The sequence below is a fragment of the Rhinoraja longicauda genome, chromosome 10 (genome assembly GCF_053455715.1).
Source record: "Rhinoraja longicauda isolate Sanriku21f chromosome 10, sRhiLon1.1, whole genome shotgun sequence".
NCBI lineage: Eukaryota > Metazoa > Chordata > Chondrichthyes > Rajiformes > Arhynchobatidae > Rhinoraja > Rhinoraja longicauda.
The window spans coordinates 715,737-737,889 of NC_135962.1; the positions used below are offsets into that span (position 1 = coordinate 715,737).

At 44.7% G+C, this 22,153-nt stretch overlaps 1 protein-coding gene across 1 annotated transcript in view; it reads left to right on the forward strand.

Moving 5' to 3' along the window:
* The window catches only part of cdc42bpb (CDC42 binding protein kinase beta (DMPK-like)), a 194,285-nt gene extending 172,655 nt beyond the window's left edge, over positions 1-21,630 (forward strand). The window contains exons 28-37 of the mRNA XM_078406009.1: positions 1,688-1,904; positions 2,495-2,557; positions 3,121-3,717; positions 10,243-10,340; positions 10,439-10,523; positions 11,604-11,724; positions 12,240-12,357; positions 17,029-17,140; positions 19,960-20,021; positions 20,149-21,630. Coding sequence (XP_078262135.1) covers positions 1,688-1,904; positions 2,495-2,557; positions 3,121-3,717; positions 10,243-10,340; positions 10,439-10,523; positions 11,604-11,724; positions 12,240-12,357; positions 17,029-17,140; positions 19,960-20,021; positions 20,149-20,277 — 1,602 coding nt within the window. The 3' untranslated portion in view covers positions 20,278-21,630. The remainder of the gene's footprint in view (positions 1-1,687; positions 1,905-2,494; positions 2,558-3,120; positions 3,718-10,242; positions 10,341-10,438; positions 10,524-11,603; positions 11,725-12,239; positions 12,358-17,028; positions 17,141-19,959; positions 20,022-20,148) is intronic.
* The last annotated feature ends 523 nt before the right edge of the window (positions 21,631-22,153 follow it).

The window sequence follows — 22,153 nt, forward strand, 5'->3', positions numbered from 1 at the left end:
CTCCCTGTGACCTGCGTGGGTTTTCTCCGAGATCTTCGGTTTCCCCCCACACTCCAAAGACATACAGGTTTGTAGGTAAATTGGCTTGGTGTATGTGTAAATTGTCCCCAGTGTGTGTAGGATAGTGTTAATGTGTGGGGATCGCTGGTCGGTGCAGACTCAGTGGGCTGAAGGGCCTGTTTCCGCGCTGTATCTCTAAACTAAACTAAAAACCTACAAACCCGCACGTCTGGAATGTGGGAGAAAACCGGATGACTAAGGCTCGGTGCTGGGACCACAGTTATTTACAATATATATTAGCGATTTAGACGAGGGAATTAAATGTGACATCTCCAAGTTTGCGGATGACACAAAGCTGGATGGCAGTGTGAGCTGCAATGAGGATGCTATGAGGCTGCAGGGTGACTTGGATAGGTTGGGTGAGTGGGCAGATGTACAGTTGTACTGCAGTTGTACAGGGCCCTGGTGAGACCGCACGTGGAGTATTGTGTGCAATTCTGGTCTCCTAATTTGAGAAAGAACATTATTGCTATTGAGGGAGTGCAGCGTAGGTTCACCGGGTTAATTCTCGGGATGGCGGGACTGACATATGATAAAAGAATGGGTCGACTGGGAATCACTGGAATTTAGAAGGATGAGCAGGGATCTTATAGAAACATAAAATTCTTAAAGGATTGGACAGGCTAGATGCAGGAAAAATGTTCCTGATGTTGGGGGAGTCAAGAACCAAGGGTCACAGTTTAAGAATAAGTGGTAAGCCATTTAGGACTGAGATGAGGAGAAACGTTTTCACCCAGAGAGTTGTGAATCTGTGGAATTCTCTGCCACAGAAGGCAGTGGAGGTCAATTCACTGGATGTTTTCAAGAGAGAGTTAGATTTAGCTCTTAGGGTTAAGGGAATCAAGGGATTTTGTGGAAAAAGCCGGAACGGGGTACTGATTTTGGATGATCAGGCATGATCATTTTGAATGGCAGCCTTCAAAGGGCTGAATGACCTACTCCTGCACCTATTTTTCAATGTTCTATGAAATCCTTAAGATCACAAGAAAATGTGCAAACTCCACACAGTGGCTGGGGTCAGGATCGCATGTGGATCTCTGGCGCTGTGAGGCAGCAGCTCTACCAGCAGTGCCACCTTGCCGCCCTAAATGTTCTCAAATTAGTGATTGTTTTTCAGTTCAGTGGCACAATCCTACACTACATCAAACTGAAAGACAAAGATTGATGCTTTTAAAACAAATAACATGAATAGCGATTTTTTTGTACTTGTGAAACAATCAACATAATAACTGTTTATTTGACAGGAAGAAAGGTTGATTATGTGGAATAGTTTAGTTTAGAGATACAGCATGGAAACAGGCCCTTCAGCCTACTGAATCCACACCGACCAGCGAACCCCACAAATTAACACTCTATACACAGAATTGGAACAATTTTTTACATTTCTACCAAGCCAATTAACCTACAAACCTGTTCGTCTTTGGAGTGTGGGAGGAAAGCGTAGATCTCGGAGAAAACCCACGGGGAGAACGTACAAACTCCATACAGACAGCACCCGTAGTCAGGATGAAGCCCAGGCCGCTGGTGCTGTAAGGCAGGAACTTACATACGTAATTACATACGCCCTAAATTACATAAATAAATGTGATTTATTGATCAATGTATCTCCCATGGATTTGTTCCTCAGGTGACCACTCTGCTCCTCTCCTCGCCACCGAGGACCTGCTCATTGCTTATTCTAACCGAGAGTGAAATTGAGAAGAGGAAATGGGTTGGAATCCTGGAAGGCCTGCAAAATATTCTACAAAAAAACAAACTTAGAAACAGAGTTGTCTACACTCCGCAAGAAGCATACGATAGTACACTGCCTTTTATTAAAACTAGTTTGTCTGCTGCTGTTATAGGTAAGTTAATTGGTATGTACTTTGTCGTAAAAAGAACATAATTTCTCATACTGTCCTTTACAGTTCCTTTTTGCCCAATCTCACAGAGTGATACAGTGTGGAAACAAGCCCTTCGGCCCAACTTGCCCACACCGGCCAACAATGTCCCAGCTACACTAATCCCACTTGCCTGCGCTTGGTCCAAAACCCTCCAAACCTGTCCTATCCATGTACCTGTCTAACTTTCTTAAATGATGGGATAGTCCCAGCCTCAAATACCTCTGGCAGCTTGTTCCATACACCCACCACCCTCTATGTGAATAGGTTACCCCTCAGATTCTTATTAAATCATTTCCCCTTCACCTTGAACCTATGTCCCCTGGTCCTCGATTCCCCTACTCTGGGCAAGAGACTCTGTGCATCTACCCGATCTATTCCTCTCATGATTTTGTACACCTCTATAAGATCTCCCCTCATCCTCCTGCGCTCCATGGAATAGAGACCCAGCCTACTCACCCTCTCCCTATAGCTCTAGTCTTGGCAACATCCTCGTAAATCTTTTCTGAACCCTTTTAAGCTTGACAATATCTTGACTCCATTGTGTCTCCTAGATCGTGAGCGTATAGCTCTCGGCACGGATGAAGGCCTTTATGCAGTAGAGCTGACACGTGATAGTAAGCTACTGGATAATCTATTTATTATTTTAACTGTAGGCTCTCGGCAGTAATTCAGTAATTATAACTGAACGATATTACCAATTTCAAACGCGTATTTTGTAACAGGTTAAAATTGCTTCCAAGATGGCGTCCAACCCAGGTGCCTATTTGTGTGCTAAGCCACAGAAGCAGATCTACAATCACACATTATAATCGCTCCACGCTGTTAATTCCCCCAGCAACACTTCGTTAGGACTTTATTGCTTTACTGGCTTTCGCACACTAAACGTTATTCCCTTATCATGTATCTATACACTGTAAATGGCTCAATTGTAATCTTATATAGTCTTTCCACTGACTGGATAGCACTCGACAAAAAGCTTTTCACTGTACCTCAGTACATGTGACAATAGACTAAACTAAATAAATTACAGAAAATAACTTCTCTGAACCTTTTGCTAAAAGTAAAACGCTTTAAAAGATTCAGTAAATGATGATGATTATGAACGTAGCATTATGATACATTTTGAATGCAGCATGTATAAAATACACTATATAAAATAAATATTCTCTTCTTGCAGTGATCGTGCGTGCAGCGGACTGTAAAAAGGTCTACCAGATTGAGCTTATTCCCAAAGAAAATCTCATTGTCATTATTTGTGGCCGAAACCGACATGTCCATTTTTATCCCTGGGCTGCTTTCGATGGACCTGAGACCACCTTTGACATAAAGCTCGCTGAAACAAAGGGCTGCCAGATTATGGTGACTGGATGGTTACGGCACGGTGTTGTGAGTTGTCTCTTTGTGGCAGTCAAACGGCAGATCTTGTGCTACGAAACCAGCCGAACTAAACCTTACTATAAGAAATTCAATGAGCTTCAGGCCCCAGGCAATGTGCAATGGATGACAGTCTTTGAAGAAAAGCTATGTATTGGTTATCCCTCTGGATTTTTGCTGCTTAATGTCCAGGGCGATGGACCTTCCATTAACCTTATAAATGTAATGGACACGTCGCTGGCATTTCTCTCCCAGCAACCTTTCGATGCTCTGTGTGCTGTGCAAATTAGCAATAAAGAGTACTTGCTCTGCTTCAGCCACATTGGTGTATATGTGGACTCGCAAGGCCGAAGATCACGCATGCAAGAGTTAATGTGGCCTGCAGTCCCCATCGCTTGTGGTATGTATGTTATAGTTTTGCTCATTGGTTGCTATTATGTGTTTTTTTGCATTTTCTGTTTAGGCAGATTCTTTTTCACTGTAGTGTTCATTTCATTTATAGGAAGGGTTTGAATGCATTACCTCAAATTTTCCAAAACTGTTTCACGTATAAGAAATTTGATAATTCTCCATTCAATTAATTACTGTTATGGAATCAGGGATTTTAGTTTAGAGATACAGCGCGGAAACAGGCCCTTTCTGCCCACCAGGTCTGCGCCGACCAGCGATCCCCGCATATTAACACTATCCTACACCCACTAGGGACAATTTTTATTTACCAACCCAATTAACCTACGTCTTTGGAGTGTGGGAGGAAACCGGAGATCTTGGAGAAAATCCACGCAGGTCGCGGGGAGAACGTACAATCTCCGTACGGACAGCACCCGTAGTCGGGATTGAATTCGCTATGCGGCAGCAACTCTACCGCTGCTCCACCGTGCCACCCTATTGGGAAGATTGTGTGCATTCTACACTTTGTGTTTTTTTACCATTCCTCTTCTTAAAAAAAACTAGATATATGTTCATAGACTTTTAGGGGTGGCACATTGGCACAATGGTAGAGTTTCCTGACAGCGCCAGAAACTCGGGTTTCCTCCCACACTCCAATGACGTACAGGTTTGCAGGTTAATTGGCTTTGAATAAAAAATTTAATTTGTCCCTATGTGTTGGATAGTGCTAGTGCTAGTGATTGCTGGTTGGTGCAGACTCAGTGAGCCAAAGGGCCTGTTTCCAATCTGTGTCTCTAAAGTGTAAAGTTTAATACTTTGCCTTTTTAAAATATTTTATTCAACAACAAAAAGTATACAAGCTGAATATGTTATACTTGAAAACCAATTCAGATTTGATAATGTGACTAATCTTTTAAACAGAAAATGTTTACACTGAATTCATACCACCTCCTCAGAACAGCCAAAGATCTTTCATCACACAAAGTATCTTTTCAAAATATTACATCGGAGTAGAAAAACCTAAATGCTGATGCTGCTTTTGGTTGTGCTCTTTGAGGTGGAGATTTACAGTGGTGTTGGGGTGAGAGAGAGAGTAGCCCGTGGCCTTCAGCGCTGACTCCAGACTCCATGAAGTTTAATTGGGCAGTATAGGTGTGCAGCAGTAGAGTTGCTGACCTATAGCGCTAGAGACCCTGTTCGATCCTAACGACAGATGCTGTCTGTACAAAGTTTGTACGTTCTCCCTGTGACCAGGTGCTCCGGTTTCCTCCTACACTCCAAAAACGTATGGGTTTGTGGGTTATTTGGCCTATGTAAAATTGGTAAATTGTCCCTAGTGTATGGGAAAGTACGATGGCACAGGGTGATCGCTGGTCGGTGTGGACTCGATGGGCTGAAGGGCCTGTTTCCAAAGTATGTCTAAAGTCTCATGGAATCAGTTCAGAAATGGCAAGAAAACCTGATTATTGCCTATTGTCCAGCTGATGAATCAGTGTTGCTCCACATTGAACGATGAAAGTAGTGATGGCTACAGAATATAGAAACGTAGAAACATATAAAATAGGTGCAGGAGTAGGCCATTCGGCCCTTCGAACCTGCACCGCCATTCAATATGATCATGGCTGATCATCCAGCTCAGTAACCTGTACCTGCCTTCTCTCCATACCCCCTGATCCCTTTAGCCACAAGGGCCACATCTATCTCCCTCTTAAATATAGCCAATGAACTGGCCTCAACTACCTTCTGTGGCAGAGAATTCCACAGACTCACCACTCTCTGTGTGAAGAAATGTTTTCTCATCTCGGTCCTAAAGGACTTCCCCCTTATCCTTAAGCTGTGACCCCTGGTTCTGGACTTCCCCAACATCGGGAACAATCTTCCCGCATCTAGCCTCTCCAACCCCTTAAGAATTTTATATGTTTCTATAAGATCCCCCCTCAGTCTTCTAAATTCCAGCGAGTATAAGCCTAGTCTATCCAGTCTTTCTTCATATGAAAGTCCTGCCATCCCAGGGATCAATCTGGTGAACCTTCTCTGTACTCCCTCTAAGGCTAGAATGTCTTTCCTCAGATTAGGAGACCAAAACTGTACACAATACTCCAGATGCGGTCTTACCAAGGCCCTGTACAACTGCAGCAGAACCTCCCTGCTCCTATACTCAAATCCTCTTGCTATGAATGCTAACATACCATTCGCTTTCTTCACTGCCTGCTACACCTGCACGCTTGCTTTCAATGACTGGTGCACCATGACACCCAGGTCACGTTGCATCTCCCCTTTTCCTAATTGGCCACCATTCAGGTAATACTCTGCTTTCCTGTTCTTGCCGCCAAAGTGCATAACCTCACATTTATCCACATTATATTGCATCTGCCATGCATTTGCCCACTCTCCTAATCTATCCAAGTCACTCTGCAGCCTCCTAGCATCCTCCTCGCAGCTAACACTGCCACCCAGCTTCGTGTCATCCGCAAACTTAGAGATATTGCATTCAATTCCCTCGTCCAAATCATTAATATATATTATAAATAACTGGGGTCCCAGCACTGAGCCTTGCGGTACCCCACTAGTCACTGCCTGCCATTCCGAAAAGGACCCGTTTATTCCTACTCTTTGCTTCCTGCCCGCCAACCAATTCTCTATCCACCTCAACACAGAACCCCCTGTGCTTTAAGTTTGTACCCCAATCTCCTATGTGGGACCTTGTCGAAGGCCTTCTGAAAGTCCAGATATAACACATCGAATGGTTCTCCCTTATCCACTCTACTAGTTACATCCTCGAAAAATTCTATAAGATTCGTCAGGCATGATTTGCCTTTCATAAATCCATGCTGACTTTGTCCGATGATTTCACCACTTTCCAAATGTGATGCTATCACATCTTTAATAACTGACTCTAGCATTTTCCCCACTACCGATGTTAGGCTAACTGGTCTATAATATAATCTAGGAGGGCTTTTCACCCCCACTTAAAAAACGTGTCTTGGTAAGAACACCACAGATTGAGTTAGCCAAATATCAAAGGACGTAATGGTTAGGCTGGATTTGTAGACGGCAGTGAATGAATGAATTAAACTTTCATGATGTAGTCCTTGCCAGTCCCTCTGTTGCAGGTGCATTTTATTTTAAGTCCATTCACTTTTCAGGATCTGGGCATCACTGGCAAGTCTAACATTTTTTGTCTATCCCTAATTGTCCTTGAGAATGTGTCGATGACTTCCCTCCTTGAGTCCAGAACCTGGGGCCACAGTTTAAGAATAAGGGGTAGGCTATTTAGAACGGAGATGAGGAAAAGCTTTTTCACTCCGAGAGTTGTAAATCCATGGAATTCTCTGCCTCAGAAGGCAATGGGGGCCAATTCTCTGAATGCATTCAAGAGAGAGCTGGATAGAGCTCTTAATGATAGCGGAGTCAGGGGGTATGGGGAGAAGGCCCATTGTGAATGTGAATGATCAGCCATGATCACATTGAATGGCGGTGCTGGCTCGAAGGGCCAAATGGTCTACTCCTGCACCTATATTCTATTGTCTATTGATCCATTGTACTTCTGCGTGCTGGTGGCACTTTTGGCATTTCGTCCTGAACTACTATCTACCTCCTTGGTGACCCTCGGACTATCCTTGTTTGGACTTTGTTGGCTTGATCTCGCAGTCCACGTTATTCCCTTATCATGTATCTATACACTGTAAATGGCTTGCTTGTATAGTCTTTCCTCTGACTGGATACCACACAACAAAAGCTTTTCACTGTTCCTCGGTACACGTGACTATGTACTAAACTTGATCATGAAGAAATGGAAACTTACTTCTTGAGTGATTAATCCGGTATCTGCAGTCCCTTCATACACATCTTGTCAGGTGGTGTACGTCTCAGAGTAAAGATTGCATATGGTACTAGTCATTGATTTTGTGTGTAGAGCTGGTCGTTTAGAGTGGTCGACGGTGGCTGCAGTGCATTTTGTACATGGCACGTACTGTAGCTATTATGTGTTGGTGATTGAGGGGGGAATGACCAGGGGATGGGCGAATGTCTACTCAAGTAGATTGCTCTACTGTGTATTTTGTGATGTTTCCTAAGAGTTGTTGGAGCAGCACTTTAGGTCCTCTTGAAAGGAATGGAAGTGATAATCGAGACATTTAATGGTTCATTTAATTGGTCCTTTATTGTCACGTACAGTGAAATTTGATTTACCATACAGTCATACCAAAAAAAAACAACAAGGCACATAACTACATAGAGATTAAACATAGACTTAAACAGCCAGTACAGCAGCGTGTGAGAACCCCCAGGGCACACAGCATTAGCGGAGATCCACCGCCATCAGTCCAATGTCTGGGCCACACACAACGTGATGTGACCAGAGTTGTACCGACCTCTGTCACCCTCTCTGCAGTCCCTGTCCGGACCCCAACAGTCAGAAAGCCGTCCGCACTCGCACCAGACTCCGGGATGTCCTCATGGAGCCACGTCCTCGTAAACACCGAGACCACCGCACTCACGGCACTCCCTCCGAGCCCCCACCACCGCAGGTAGCACAGCACGGCCATCTTGCTTTCGGTCTCTGAGCCCCCACCACTGCAGGTAGCACAGCACGGCCATCTTGTTTTTGGTCTCTGAGCCCCTACCACTGCAGGCAGCACGTCCATCTTGTTTCTGGCGACCTCACATTCCCCACTGTGACGGAAGGCAACTAACTTTGACCTTTTTCCTCCTTTTCTTCCGCGGTCGGGGCGATTGAAACATCCGCAGTCGGGGCGGTCGAAGCTCCCGCAGTCGGCGATCAAAGCCCCCTCAGTCGGGGCGATCGAGGCTCCCGCGATCGGGGCGATTGAGGCTCCCGCGATCGGGGCGATTGAGGCTCCCACGATCGGGGCGGTCGATGCTCCTGCGGTTGGTTGGAGTCCCCGGTCGATCCCTAACAAAACACTTAACTGCCAGTTCCGCGATGTTAAGGCCGCAGTGCCGACGGAGATGCGATCGGAAAAAGTGGCATCTCCGTCGAGGAAAGAGTTTAAACAAGTTCCCCCACCCCCCCCCCCCCCCCCCCCCCCACACATCCCACATAGTACAAAAACTAAAAGTACACTAAAACATAGAAGTAAAAACAGACTGAAAACAACAAAAGGGTTGGGACAGGCTGTGGGCAAAACTCAGCACAGCTCCACCCGATACTTACATATGATCGTGCTTATGGAGAGTAATATTTTTACTCAACTCTATGCAAAGGAGGAATTTCACTGTGTCTTGGCACATGTAAAAATAAGGTCCCGTTGGACTATCTGCCACTCACCTCGTGCACCCTAACAACAGCCCTTCATCTGATTCTGACCTGCAGTGAAAACCTCCAGATCATCTAAACAAAGGCATTCTCTTGATTTCTAAACGCAGGACAAAGTCAGAAAACTAACCCATGCTTACATCACCCAAAGAATAAATCAGAATTAATTTATTACAGCGATCAATTAAAATACTGACCTAGAGATTTGGGGGCGGCATGGTACAGTGTACAAGATAACGGAATGACGTTGAGTTCAAGGTAAAGTCTGATCAAGAATAGTCCGAAGGTCAACAATGAGGTAGATAGTAGTTCAGGACTAAATGCCAGAAGTGCCAGCAGCACGCAGGAAACTTCTTCAGGAGTACAATGGATCAAGGAGGTATGTCATCACAACTGAAAACAGTCAGAACCTTGTCCCACCGTGGAAAGATCAAAAGCTAGAAGGCATAGCATTCAGGTGAGAAGGGAAAGTGTAAAGGAGGACTTGCTTTACACGGAGCGGCAGGTGCCTGGAGCAGGCAGGAGTGGTGATGGAGGCACATATGATAACGGCCTTCAAGAGACTTCAGAAATGCATGGTGGATATGGATCACATGCAGGCAATGGTGGATATGGATCACATGCAGGCAGAGGAGATTAGTTTAACTTAGCATCATGTTTGACATGGACGTCGTGGGCCAATGGACCTGTTCCTGTGCTGTATAATCCTGTTATCTATTTGACTGTAACCATTCCCTTCTGCCTGTGGCAATCTTTCACCTCCTTGCTTTTAAAATATCTGCAGCAGCAGAAGGAAGAGAATGCCATATCGCCGTGTACTCAGAGGAAAATAATGACATTATCTCTATCTTCAATGGATGTCCCATGGCTCGAGATTGTCCCCTTTGTTCTATAGTCTCCCCCTTTGTTCTAGATTCTCTCCTTCGATCTAGATTCTCCCCTTTATTCTAGATTCTCCCCTAAGAGGAAGCATCCTCCACCTCTAGTCCTGGCAACATCCTCGTAAATCTTCTCTGTTCCAGCTTGACAATATAGCCATCCTGCTTGGGCTCTCATCTTTCACTTAAGATGTTAAACTGAGACCCTCTCTACTGTGATCTCGGTTAAGCCAAAGGAAAAGTTACATTTGCGGTGGATGTAACTGCACCTGTGATTTCTCTATTCCGTGCATGGGTTGAGCCAATTTTGTACAAATTTCATTGGAAAGATATCCTTTGCTCAGCGTGACTAATTATTTGCTTTTTGCACCTATACCAGGCCATGCTACGTCATATCTAACCATCTACAGTGAATACGGTGTTGATGTCTTTGATGTGAATACCATGGAATGGGTCCAAACAATTCCTCTCAGAAAGGTATTGTAGATGGTCACAATGTCCAAATGCAAAGATCTGTTGTTGTAATGACATGGCACTGATTTCATTAATAATATTTATTTTACTTGTATAACTAGATTCGACCATTGAATGCTGAAGGTACATTAAATCAGCTCAACTCTGAACCTCCACGGTTAATATATTTCAAGAATAACTTTTCAGGTTTGTTTCATTCATTTTTATATCGCCCTGTTGGAATAAATGCTTGTCCATGTGTTTTGGGGAATTGGATCTTTTATTTCAAGTCAATCTTTTGGAATTTTGAATACTTGCCATTTTGTCCTGAAAGTAGGTATCTTTAAACTATTGCAGTGTAGTTGTCTTGAAGCAATTTGTGGCCTACCCACTTGAGCGTGTTCACTAACTTCACTTTCAAGACGTAGTAGCAATTGGGAGAAAAAAAATGTGAAAGGGGACAGATATGGTTATTTGCGAATTACTAACAATCTCATCGTCAGAGAGCACTTTGCAAGTCTAAATTGAGAAAGTCCACTGTGGACACCCAGCTTTCCTTGTTCTGAGAGGTTTCTTAGGGATACGCACGGTGGCGCAGCGGTAGAGTTGCTGCCTTACAGTGAATGCAGCACCGGAGACCCGGGTTCCATCCCGACTACGGGTGCTGTCTGTACAGAGCTGGTACGTTCTCCCCGTAACCTGCATGGGTTTTCTCCGAGATCTTCGCTTTCCTCCCACATTCCAAGGATGTACAGGTTTGTAGGTTAATTGGCTTGATAAATGTAAAAATTGTCCCTAGTGGGTTTAGGATAGTGTTAATGAGCGGGGACCGGTGGTCGGTGCGGACCCAGTGGGCCGAAGGGCCTGTTTCCGTGCTGTATCTCTAAACTAAACTGTCAGGGATACGCAACTCCTTGTTTAGAAACAAACTTTTGTAACATTAGCCTATAGTCCTGCAAGCACACTAATACCGTGAGACTAATATGGTGCAAGCATTGTACCTTGATCCCATTATTCCCTTTATCCTGTATCTGTACACTGTAGATGGCTTGATTGTGATCTTGTATAATTATAATTGGAATGATAATCCTGTATAATCTTTTCACTGACTAGATAGCACACAGCAAAAAAGCTTTTCACTGGACCTTGGTGCACGTGGCAATAATAAACTAAACGACTGATGAGCTCGCTTGAGCCTTTGAGCATCTTGTGTCATTAAATGCGTATCACAGAGGCCTGATGTGTTGATTGTGTGACAATATTTTGTGCTGGACATCATTCACACAGATGGAGTCAGCTTGAGTGTGCCAGACACATCGGACAACAGCAGAAAGCAGATGGTCAGAACACGCAGCAAGAAGAGGTTTGCTTTCAGGATACCGGAAGAGGAACGTTTACAGCAGCGCCGGTAGGATATTGTCCTCCAGCAGCTCTATAATCTGTGTCATTTCAAAGGTATTGAACAGTGGCGCAGCGGTGGAGTTGTCGGTAGGATATTGTCCTCCAGCAGCTCTATAATCTGTCATTTCAAAGGTATTGAACTATTTGGGCAGCACAATGGCTTAGCGGTGGAGTTGCTGCCTCACAGCGCCAGAGACCCAGGTTCAATCCTGACTATGGCTGCTGTCTGTATGGAGTTTGTACCTTCTCCCTGTGACCGCGTGGGTTTTCTACGGGTGCTCCGGTTTCCTCCCACATTCCAAAGATGTACAGGTTTGTAGGCTAATTAGCTTGATAACATTGTAAATTCTCCAGAGTATGTAGGATAGTGTTAGTGTGCGGGGATCACTGGTCGGCGCGGACTCAGTGGGCCGAAGGGCCTGTTTCCGCGCTGTATCTCTAAACTAAACTAAACTAAAACTAAACTATTTGGTGAGCAATTTCAGGATTTAACTGCATGTATTTTCCATATTTTCATGACAGTGAGATGCTGAGAGATCCTGAGATGCGGTCGAAGCTGATATCAAATCCAACAAACTTCAATCACGTGGCTCACATGGGGCCTGGAGATGGCATGCAAGTCCTTATGGATCTTCCACTGGTAAATATAAGAAACAATTGTTAACAGCAATATTTGTCCCAACTGAAATGTGTCTTCACCACTTGCTTTGTCCTTAAAGGACCTGTCCCAATTAGGCGATTTTTAGGCGAATTTAAGAATTGTAGTGGATCTCGGCACGTTGCTGAGAAATTTTCCAGATAGAAATTTCTCGGCGACAGCTGGCTTGTCGCCAGGTATCGTTGCTTATTGCGGGCGCTGTCTGTCGCACGCTGTCCCCAGGTTTGCTAGGTTGACACAGATGCATTTAGAAGCACGTAATATTAAATTAAGTAAAGTCATTTGAAGATACCATAAAATACTTGTGTTTAACCAATTTATTTACCGTCAGGACATTTGACAGGTAGATTGGAGGCGACAGTTTGACGGTCAGGTAAGTGTGGGAATTTTGCGATGTTTATGGCCATCAGCGGTTACTTTTAAAGTAGGCTCCCAACCCAGATATGCAACCCAGAAACCAGATATGCATCTCCCATACATTTTCAAAGAATGCCCACAATCCGCACAAAAATCCATTTAACAATAGACAATAGACAATAGGTGCAGGAGTAGGCCATTCAGCCCTTCGAGCCAGCACCGCCATTCAATGCGATCATGGCTGATCACTCTCAATCAGTACCCCGTTCCTGCCTTCTCCCCATACCCCCTCACTCCGCTATCCTTAAGAGCTCTATCCAGCTCTCTCTTGAAAGCATCCAACGAACTGGCCTCCACTGCCTTCTGAGGCAGAGAATTCCACACCTTCACCACTCTCTGACTGAAAAAGTTCTTCCTCATCTCCGTTCTAAATGGCCTACCCCTTATTCTTAAACTGTGGCCCCTTGTTCTGGACTCCCCCAACATTGGGAACATGTTTCCTGCCTCTAATGTGTCCAATCCCCTAATTATCTTATATGTTTCAATATGTTTTAATGTTTTAACCACGATTAAAATTACATTTCTTAATACTATTATTAGTAAACTGGAAGTCAATCCAGTTTATGCCTTGTTACCGTGAAGCTTGGTTTTCAAGTAACCCGGGCAAGATGTTATATTTCAAAACTCTCAAGTAATTACAGACTTGTCAGTGATTTCAGCGAAAATTAGGACGCCGGAGAAGCATTGATAAGCGTGGGAATTTCGCGATGTTTCCGAAGACGGTGTAATCTCTTAGCCAGGTGCTAGTTTCACAAAAAAAGTAACTTGTATCGACCTGACTCGGCATTGTCGTGGTCATTGTCGTAGGGTAAAAGAAAATGTTGGCAATCTGCTACGACTTTGACAGTCGCCGGCAGTCGCCTAAAAAGTCGCCTAAGTGGGACAGGCCCTTAAATCTAGCATGGGGAATATTAATAAGTATTGCGTCTCGATCTCTAAAAATCAACTGCATATGTGCATCAGTGCAAATTATGTCCTGAGGCATTAAAATATGCACACACTTACATTTAAAACTGTACTTGAAGGTGAAGTGTTTAACAAGTTTTTTCATACAAAGTATTTAAAATTTACCATACAATATTGCACATTTTAAACTCTCTTATTCTACATTATATCTGAGTTCACTTGATTTTCTGCTGTGTTACTTTCTTTCTAGCTTGGCATGCCTTTATTGTTTATAATTAGGGAGTATCTCTGTACCTTAAGCTGAACATAATGTGCTGATTCCTGAAGCTCACATAGGCAACAGCTCAGTTGTTTGGCACTGTTGCTTCTGAAGCAGAAGGTTGCAGTTTCAAATCTTGCTCGAGCACATCAGCTCATAAATAGAGTGATACAGCGTGGAAACAGGCCCTTCAGCCCAACTCACCCACACTGGCCAACATGTCCCAGCTACAGTAGTCCCACTTGCCTGCACTTGGTCCATAACCCTCCAAACCTGTTCTATCCATGTACCTGTCTAACTGTTTCTTAAACAATGGGATAGTCCCAGCCTCAACTACCTCCTCTGGCAACTTGTTCAATACTGTGTGAAAAAACTATGCCTCAGATTCGTATTAAATTTTTTCTCTTCACCTTGTCCTCTGGTCCTCGATTCCCCTACGCTGGGCAAGAGACTCTGTGCATCTACCGATCTATTCTTCTCATGATTTTGTACACCTGTATAAGATCTGGGGGAGTCCAGAACAAGGGGCCACAGTTTGAGAATAAGGGGTAGGCCATTTAGAACGGAGATGAGGAAGAACTTTTTCAGTCAGAGGGTGGTGAAGGTGTGGAATTCTCTGCCTCAGAAGGCAGTGGAGGCCAGTTCGTTGGATGCTTTCAAGAGAGAGCTGGATAGAGCTCTTAAGGATAGCGGAGTGAGGGGGTATGGGGAGAAGGCAGGAACGGGGTACTGATTGAGAGTGATCAGCCATGATCGCATTGAATGGCGGTGCTGGCTCGAAGGGCTGAATGGCCTACTCCTGCACCTATTGTCTATTGTCTATTGTCTATTATCTCATCCTCCTGCGCTCCATGGAATAGAGTCCCAGCCTACTCAACCTCTCCCTGTAGCTCACACCCTCGAGACACCCTGAAAAGGATTCAAGTCTTTCCACCAAATGATTTAAATCCTCGTAAATCTTTTCTGAACCCTTTCAGCATAGCACCCTAAATGGCTTAGCATTGCAGGAATGCACTGTTTGAGGTGCTGTCTCACAGATGAAATGTTAAATCAGGACTTTACCTGCTCCCTTAGGAGGCCATAAACAGTCAAATGGGAGGGTTTTGAAAAAGAGCAGTGGGTTTATCCCCTGAATCCTGACCGATGTTTAAATCAACCAGAATTATTTGGTTATTTAGGTGTTGGAACATTATAGTTAATGGGATTCTGGTGATAAATTGACATGCCATTTCTGCATTGCAACTGTGTTAACTCCCCTGAAGGATTTTATTGACAGTACACCCCGGTGCAGCGGGAGAGCTACTGCCTTAGAAACATAGAAAATAGGTGCAGGAGGAGGCCATTCGGCCCTTTGAGCCAGCACCGCCATTCATTGTGATCATGGCTGATCATCCACAATCAATAACCCGTGCCTGCCTTCTCCCCATATCCCTTGATTCCACTAGCCCCTAGAGCTCTATCTAACTCTCTCCTAAATCCATCCAGTGATTTGCCTTCTGTGGCAGAGAATTCCACAAATTTACAATTCTCTGGGTGAAAATGTTTTTTCTCATCTCAGTTTTAAATGGCCTCCCCTTTATTCTTAGACTGGTTCTGGACTTGCCCAACATTGGGAAGATTTTTCCTGCATCTAGCTTGTCCAGTCCTTTTACAATTTTATATGTTTCTATAAGATTCCCTCTCATCCTTCTAAACTCCAGTGAATACAAGCCTAGTCTTTTCAATCTTTCCTCATATGACAGTCCCGCCATTCCGGGGATCAATCTTATGAACCTGCACTGCACTGCCTCAATTACAAGGATTGTACCCGGTTCCATCCTAACTTCGGGTGCTTTTATGTACGGAGTTTGTATGTTCTCCCCGTGACCTGCGTGGGTTTTCTCTGAGATCTTTGATTTCTCCCACACTCCAAAGACGTGCAGGTTTGTAGGTTAATTGGCTTGGAATAAAATGTGTTAATGTGCAGGGATCGCTGGTCAGTGCGGACCCGGTGGGCTGAAGGGGATGTTTCCACCCTGTATCATCTAAACTAAACTAAATGAAACCATTTAGAGACACCCTGAAAAGGATTCCAGTCTCTCCACCAAATGATTTATCTGTTTCTACATGAATAGATGTGAACATTTCCCAATAGTGGCTATAGCAAAATTGTCAATTATGTATTTGTATAAAAGGCAAGTTAGACTAAAAGATCCAGTGAAGGTTCTGACTTGGGTCAAGTACAATATTTTGTAAGTTAATTTGCAGTAGTGAAGCAGCATTCTACTGTATATTAGAGACAAATCTCTGCATTTGAACAGACGGAAGTTATAACGGAAGTTATCAAATAGTAACACTCCGAAACAAGTACAACGCAAGTTGGAATTTTACTGCTTTTGTGAAACTTTATTAAAATTCTCTATCTATACATACATACAACTGAAAGTCTCATCTTGTATGTATATATGTATATATATGTATTTATGTATGTTCCCAAAATACAGCCAAAACGGTACAGAATAGCACAACACTTTTCGGGGCACTTTGCCATTTGCCTGCGGTGTGCAGTATCGTTTTGTTATATTTTAAAAGTGATTCACTTTATAAACTTTAATAAACTTTATACTGTGCATGGGACTAGTTTCCACGGCCCGGCACTCGCGCCTGCGCAGTTGGGGGAGGGTTGCCGCGGGAAACCAACGGGTCACGGGTTGTCTAGTTAATTACTAAAACTGAAAACCATGTTTAATTGTTTCCCGGAATTGCAGAATAGCATTTTTGTCCATGTTTCCCTGAGATAATTAGATAGCCTGTTTCCTTTTGTTGACTCAACGCTGAATGCGTTTCCTTCCCATTCATTCTCAACATCATATCCTGATGTCTCTTCCAACCAAGTGTGAATGTATCTGCCACATGACTCCGCTCCCTCCCTTCCTCTTCCCATCCTTCCTCTGGCTGGGAATTCTATCCCATCTTGCAGCCAGCCAGAGCCTGGGATTTAAATGCTGGAGATGCACAATGTTTAATGAGGTGTTGAGCACATCTCAGTGAAGAAGATGGAACTGAGTTTAACTTCCTACCTGTTGCTGCAGAGTGTGGTCTCACCAGCGTCACAGGACGAGCAGATGAAAGAAAAGCGATCGTCCCATTCCAACCTCCCCAGGCAGCAGCGGAGCAAGCAGCACATCACACGCACAGCCTCAGGTAACGCATCCCACCTATCCTGTTCATTAAGCAAATCAGAACCTCGTCATAACATAACATAACATAACATAACAACACTTTATTGTCACTCGGCACAACACCGAGCGAAATTTCAGCAGTCACACAAAATACAGCAAAAAGAAAAGAACACAGGACACCCGACCCCAACACAAACATCCATCACAGTGACTCCAAACACCCCCTCACTGTGATGGAGGCAACAAAACTTCCCCTCTCTTCCCCCCGCACCCACGGACAGGCAGCTCGACCCCTACCGAGGCAAACGACACGCACAGCCCCCGCAAGGGGATGGAAGGCCCCCCGGCCGAGCCGCCCCGGGCACCGAAACGTCCCGCGGCCACACCTGGCGATGTTAAGTCCAACGGCCGAGCCGCACCGGGCACTGAAACGTCCCGCGGCCGAACAGCGCTGACGATGTTAAGTCCAGCGGCCAAGCCGCGCCGGGCACCGAAACGTCCCGCGGCCACACCGGGCGATGTTAAGTCCAGCGGCCAAGCCGCACCGGGCATTGAAACGTCCCGCGGCCGAGCCGCACCGGGCACTGAAACGTCCCGCGGCCACACCGGGCACTGAAACGTCCCGCGGCCACACCGGGCGATGTTAAGTCCAGCGGCCGAGCCGCACCGGGCACTGAAACGTCCCGCGGCCGAGCCGCACCGGGCACTGAAACGTCCCGCGGCCGCACCGGGCGAAGTTAAGTCCAGCGGCCGAGCCGCACCGGGCACTGAAACGTCCCGCGGCCGAGCTGCGCCGGCAATGTTAAGGCCCGCAGCCGAGCCGCACCGGGCACTGAAACGTCCCGCAGCCGAGCTGCGCCGGCAATGTTAAGGCCCGCAGCCGAGCCGCACCGGGCACTGAAACGTCCCGCAGCCGAGCTGCGCCGGCAATGTTAAGGCCCGCAGCCGAGCCGCGCCCCGGGGAAGAGACCTAATAAAATAAAGGTTTCCCCCCGCCCCACACCCCCACCACACACCCCCACCACACATACACAGCCAAAAACAGAAACAAAAACCATCCCAACACCGACACAAACAAAAAAAAAGAAAAAAAGACAACAGACTGCCAGAGAGCCGCAGCCGTTAGGCGCAGCCAACTCCTCCCACATGTGTATTCTGGATCATCTCACAAGGGCAGAAATGTTTAATAAATATGAACAGCTGACAATGGAATTCCAATTTTGCTAACACAATTTAATTAAACACTTTGTTTCAATCCTGACTACGGACTTTATACAGCGTGGAAACAGGCCCTTTCGGCCCACCGGGTCCGCGCCGACCAGCGATCCCCGCACATTAACACTATCCTACACCCACTAGGGACAAGTTTTACATTTACCAAGCCAATTAACCTACAAACCTGTACGTCTTTGGAGTGTGGGAGGAAACCGAAGATCTCGGAGAAAACCCACGCAGGTCACGGGGAGAACATACAAACTCAGTACAGACAGCACCCGTAGTCAGGATGGAACCCGGGTCTCCGGCGCTGCATTCACTGTAAGGCAGCAACTCTACTACTGCGCCACCGTGCTGCCCACGTTCTCACCGTGACCTGCGTGGTTTCCTTTGGGTGCTTCGGGTTTGTAGGTCAATTGGCTTGGTAAAATTGTAAATTGTCCCTAGTGTGTAGGATACTGTTAGTGTGCTGGTCGGTGCGGACTTGGTGGGCCGAAGGGCCTGTTCCCAGCCTGTATCTAAACAAAACTAAAAAAAGTCTGTTACTCAGCTCCATCTCCTGGGCTGGCATTATTGTGTGAGAAAGGGATTATCCTGAGAAAAGATTATTCATTTAAATGAAGAAAAATTATACGTATTAAAAATTATATCAATTTAAAAGAGAGATAGAGCTCTAGGGGTTAGCGGAATCAAGGGATATGGGGAGAAGGCAGGCACGGGTTACTGATTGTGGATGATCAGCCATGATCACAATGAATGGCGGTGCTGGCTCGAAGGGCCAAATGGCCTCCTCCTGCACCTATTTTCTGTGTTTCTATGTTAGATGTGAATTTCTTCATCGCTAGTTTTAGGTAAAACAATGAGATGAGCCATGACAGGAAAGCCGGTTCACTATCAGTGACAGCAATGATAGCGTTCACAACGCTCAGCTGCATAACTCCAAGTAGCAATATTTGATTTGTGGAATGTGGAAATTCAGATTTTCCACACCATCTACTCCAGCACAATAGATGCAGGAGGGCTCGTCTGAATTTGGATCTCGATTGTCTTTTTCAATTAAAAATAAAAATAGCAAATGCTGGAAAAACTCAGTGGAACAGGCAGTATCTAGGCAAAGGGAAACAGTCAGCATTTTGGGTCATCTGTTGTCAGAAATATATACACAAAATGCTGAGGAAATCTATTCTATCCACAGACGCTGCCTGTCCTGCTGAGTTACTCCAGCATTTGTGTCTATCTTCGGTGTAAACCAGCATCTGCAGTTCCTTCCCACACTGTTGTAAGAAAGGGTGCAGGCACAATCTATTGTTAGACAGGGTGGCCGAGACCTCCTCGCTTTTATGTTTTGTTCACTACCCACTTATATTTCAATTAGTAATAATTTTTGAACTCTAAATAGACCAGATCATATAATTTTGAGCCAGTAAATATCACTTCAGCAAATATCTGAGAATTATTCCGGAGATGAAGTAGTTCCATTTATTAGATTACTTATAGTTGGCCATGATTCCCCACCACTGAGATTACTGGTTCTAACCTTTACATGGGGGGCATTTATAAGTAATTGTGCTGGTCATTAAGTATGTCAAGGCACTTTCATGTGAGGTACTTGTTTCCTGTGCTTAGGTGGGGAGCCTGTAATGACATCCCGTAATGTTTCTGATCCTGACCAAGATTTTGAGCGAGAGGTAAGTATTGAAGTGTGATTGTTCAGGCTTGCTTTACTTGCATGGTAATGAAAGAGCTTGTCCACATCCAGTTCTATTTTCCCGTAGATGAGTGCAGGCATAAACTGATGTGCTTCTTTCCCTCCAGGACTCTGATTCCACGAGGCATTCAACACCTTCCAACAGCTCCAACCCAAGCAGTCCACCGAGCCCAAACTCTCCTCACAGAAACCAGATTACTCTGGATGGTCTGGACCACTCTGCCTGTGATGCGTGATGATCAGTCTCAGTAACACTTTGCAATGCTCACAGCCGCAAACCAATAGGAATTTCCATTTTTATTGAATCTAGACAAATGGATTTTTTTTTAATTGCAAGAAAGTGCCAAGAATGAAGAATAATTTCTTCTTTTAATTCTTGCTGATTGCACATTAAATTATGTATTCAAGCTCCTCTATGAACAAGTCCAGCTTACTTTGCCGGCCTGATATATGATTAGGTATCATTCATATTCTTTGGTGATTATGGTTTTGTGCAGTGTTTATAAATTGGAACCTTCAACAGCCAAATACATTTGGGATTGCTTGTACATTCTTTTACACCAAACTTCCCTCTACATTTCTAATAGTTGGTAAAAAGGTGAAATAAAACTGTCCTTGTTTGTGCATCTTAGTTTATAAATATTAAAGAAAAAATGTTTTCTTCAGGGTATACATGACACCAGTAAATAATACTGTGAATAAGAATTTTAGTTGCCTTTTGTATTACTGTTTTTAATCTCGGAAGTAGATGTGCTTTGTGCTAGCATTGTAGTGAACGACCACATCTGTCTATAAATCCTGATGGACCCAATGGAGAACCATTAATGCTGGGGAACACAACACCAATCATCGACCTGCTGCATCTTTAAAATACTTATTGTAAAAGACATTTTTTTTAAAGTGTGATTGTTCTATTGCTGATTGAGGTAGCATAGATGTTTCGAGAACCGGTGGTCTCGAGATACAAGGAAGCCACATTAATTCGATCCTTTTTAAAAAAAACGTCATTGCATGAATATACATTCCTACAAAAAAGTGTTGTATTGTTATGTTATTGTAAAAACAGAAACTTCATGGCAGTCTTGTACATTTTGATATGCACTCAGATGATATGCTCCTGGTGAATGGAGTTAGTGTGTGTATGTCAGTGTATATATCTCATGTTCAGTGTATGATAAACATTATTCATAGAACTTTGTCCAAATTGCATTAAAGGCTTGTATACTACAGCTAGTTTATCTGTTTTATCACACCTGTGTGCCTTCTGTGCTGTATTTGACAAATTACTGTTCATACAGATGCTGTCTGATTTCCCTTTTCAAGATCACTGTAAAGAGATTTCATGTTGTAGTCACCCAGCTCCAGGTCTGAGTGGATGGTAATTGTGACGTGCCACACTGAGCAACTCATCAAACTACATCTTCATTTACTTCAAAGGGCTCAGTGTGGAGCCTGACACTACTGGTGGAACAGTTTCAGTTTCCTTTGATAACTTGTGAAAGTGGATAGTCTTAAAATCAGCTCTTTGTAATTATGGAATTGTGCTTTGATGAAAAGTACTGAAAATTGAACTGTCAATAAAGCATAAAAGGAAGGTACCAAACTGCTTACTAGCCTTTGAACAAGTAACGTGGGGGGTGGGTGGGGGGGGGGGGGCGGGTGAGGGGGGCAGGAGGGTGAGGGGGGCAGGAGGGTGAGGGGGGCAGGGGGGTGAGGGGGGCAGGGATGACAGCTGAGGGGAAAGATGTGGCCTGTTTGATACAGAGATACATAGGCAATAGGTGCAGGACGAGGCCATTTGGCCCTTCGAGCCAGCACCGCTATTCACTGCGATCATGGCTGATCATCCACAGTCAGTACCCCGTTCCTGCCTTCTCCCCATACCCCTTGATTCCGTTTGATGTCACAACTTTCGGGGTGTGACTGTTGTAACCTCCACGCTCAGTGTTCACACTCAATTCTCTTACACCACAATTTCCATCAGCTGCAACATGATCCCACAATCACATCCTGTATATGAATGCGCGAAGTATAAGAAGTAAAGTAGATGAGCTTGAGGCTCAGTTAGAGGTTGGTAGATATGACATTGTGGGGATTACAGAGACGTGGCTG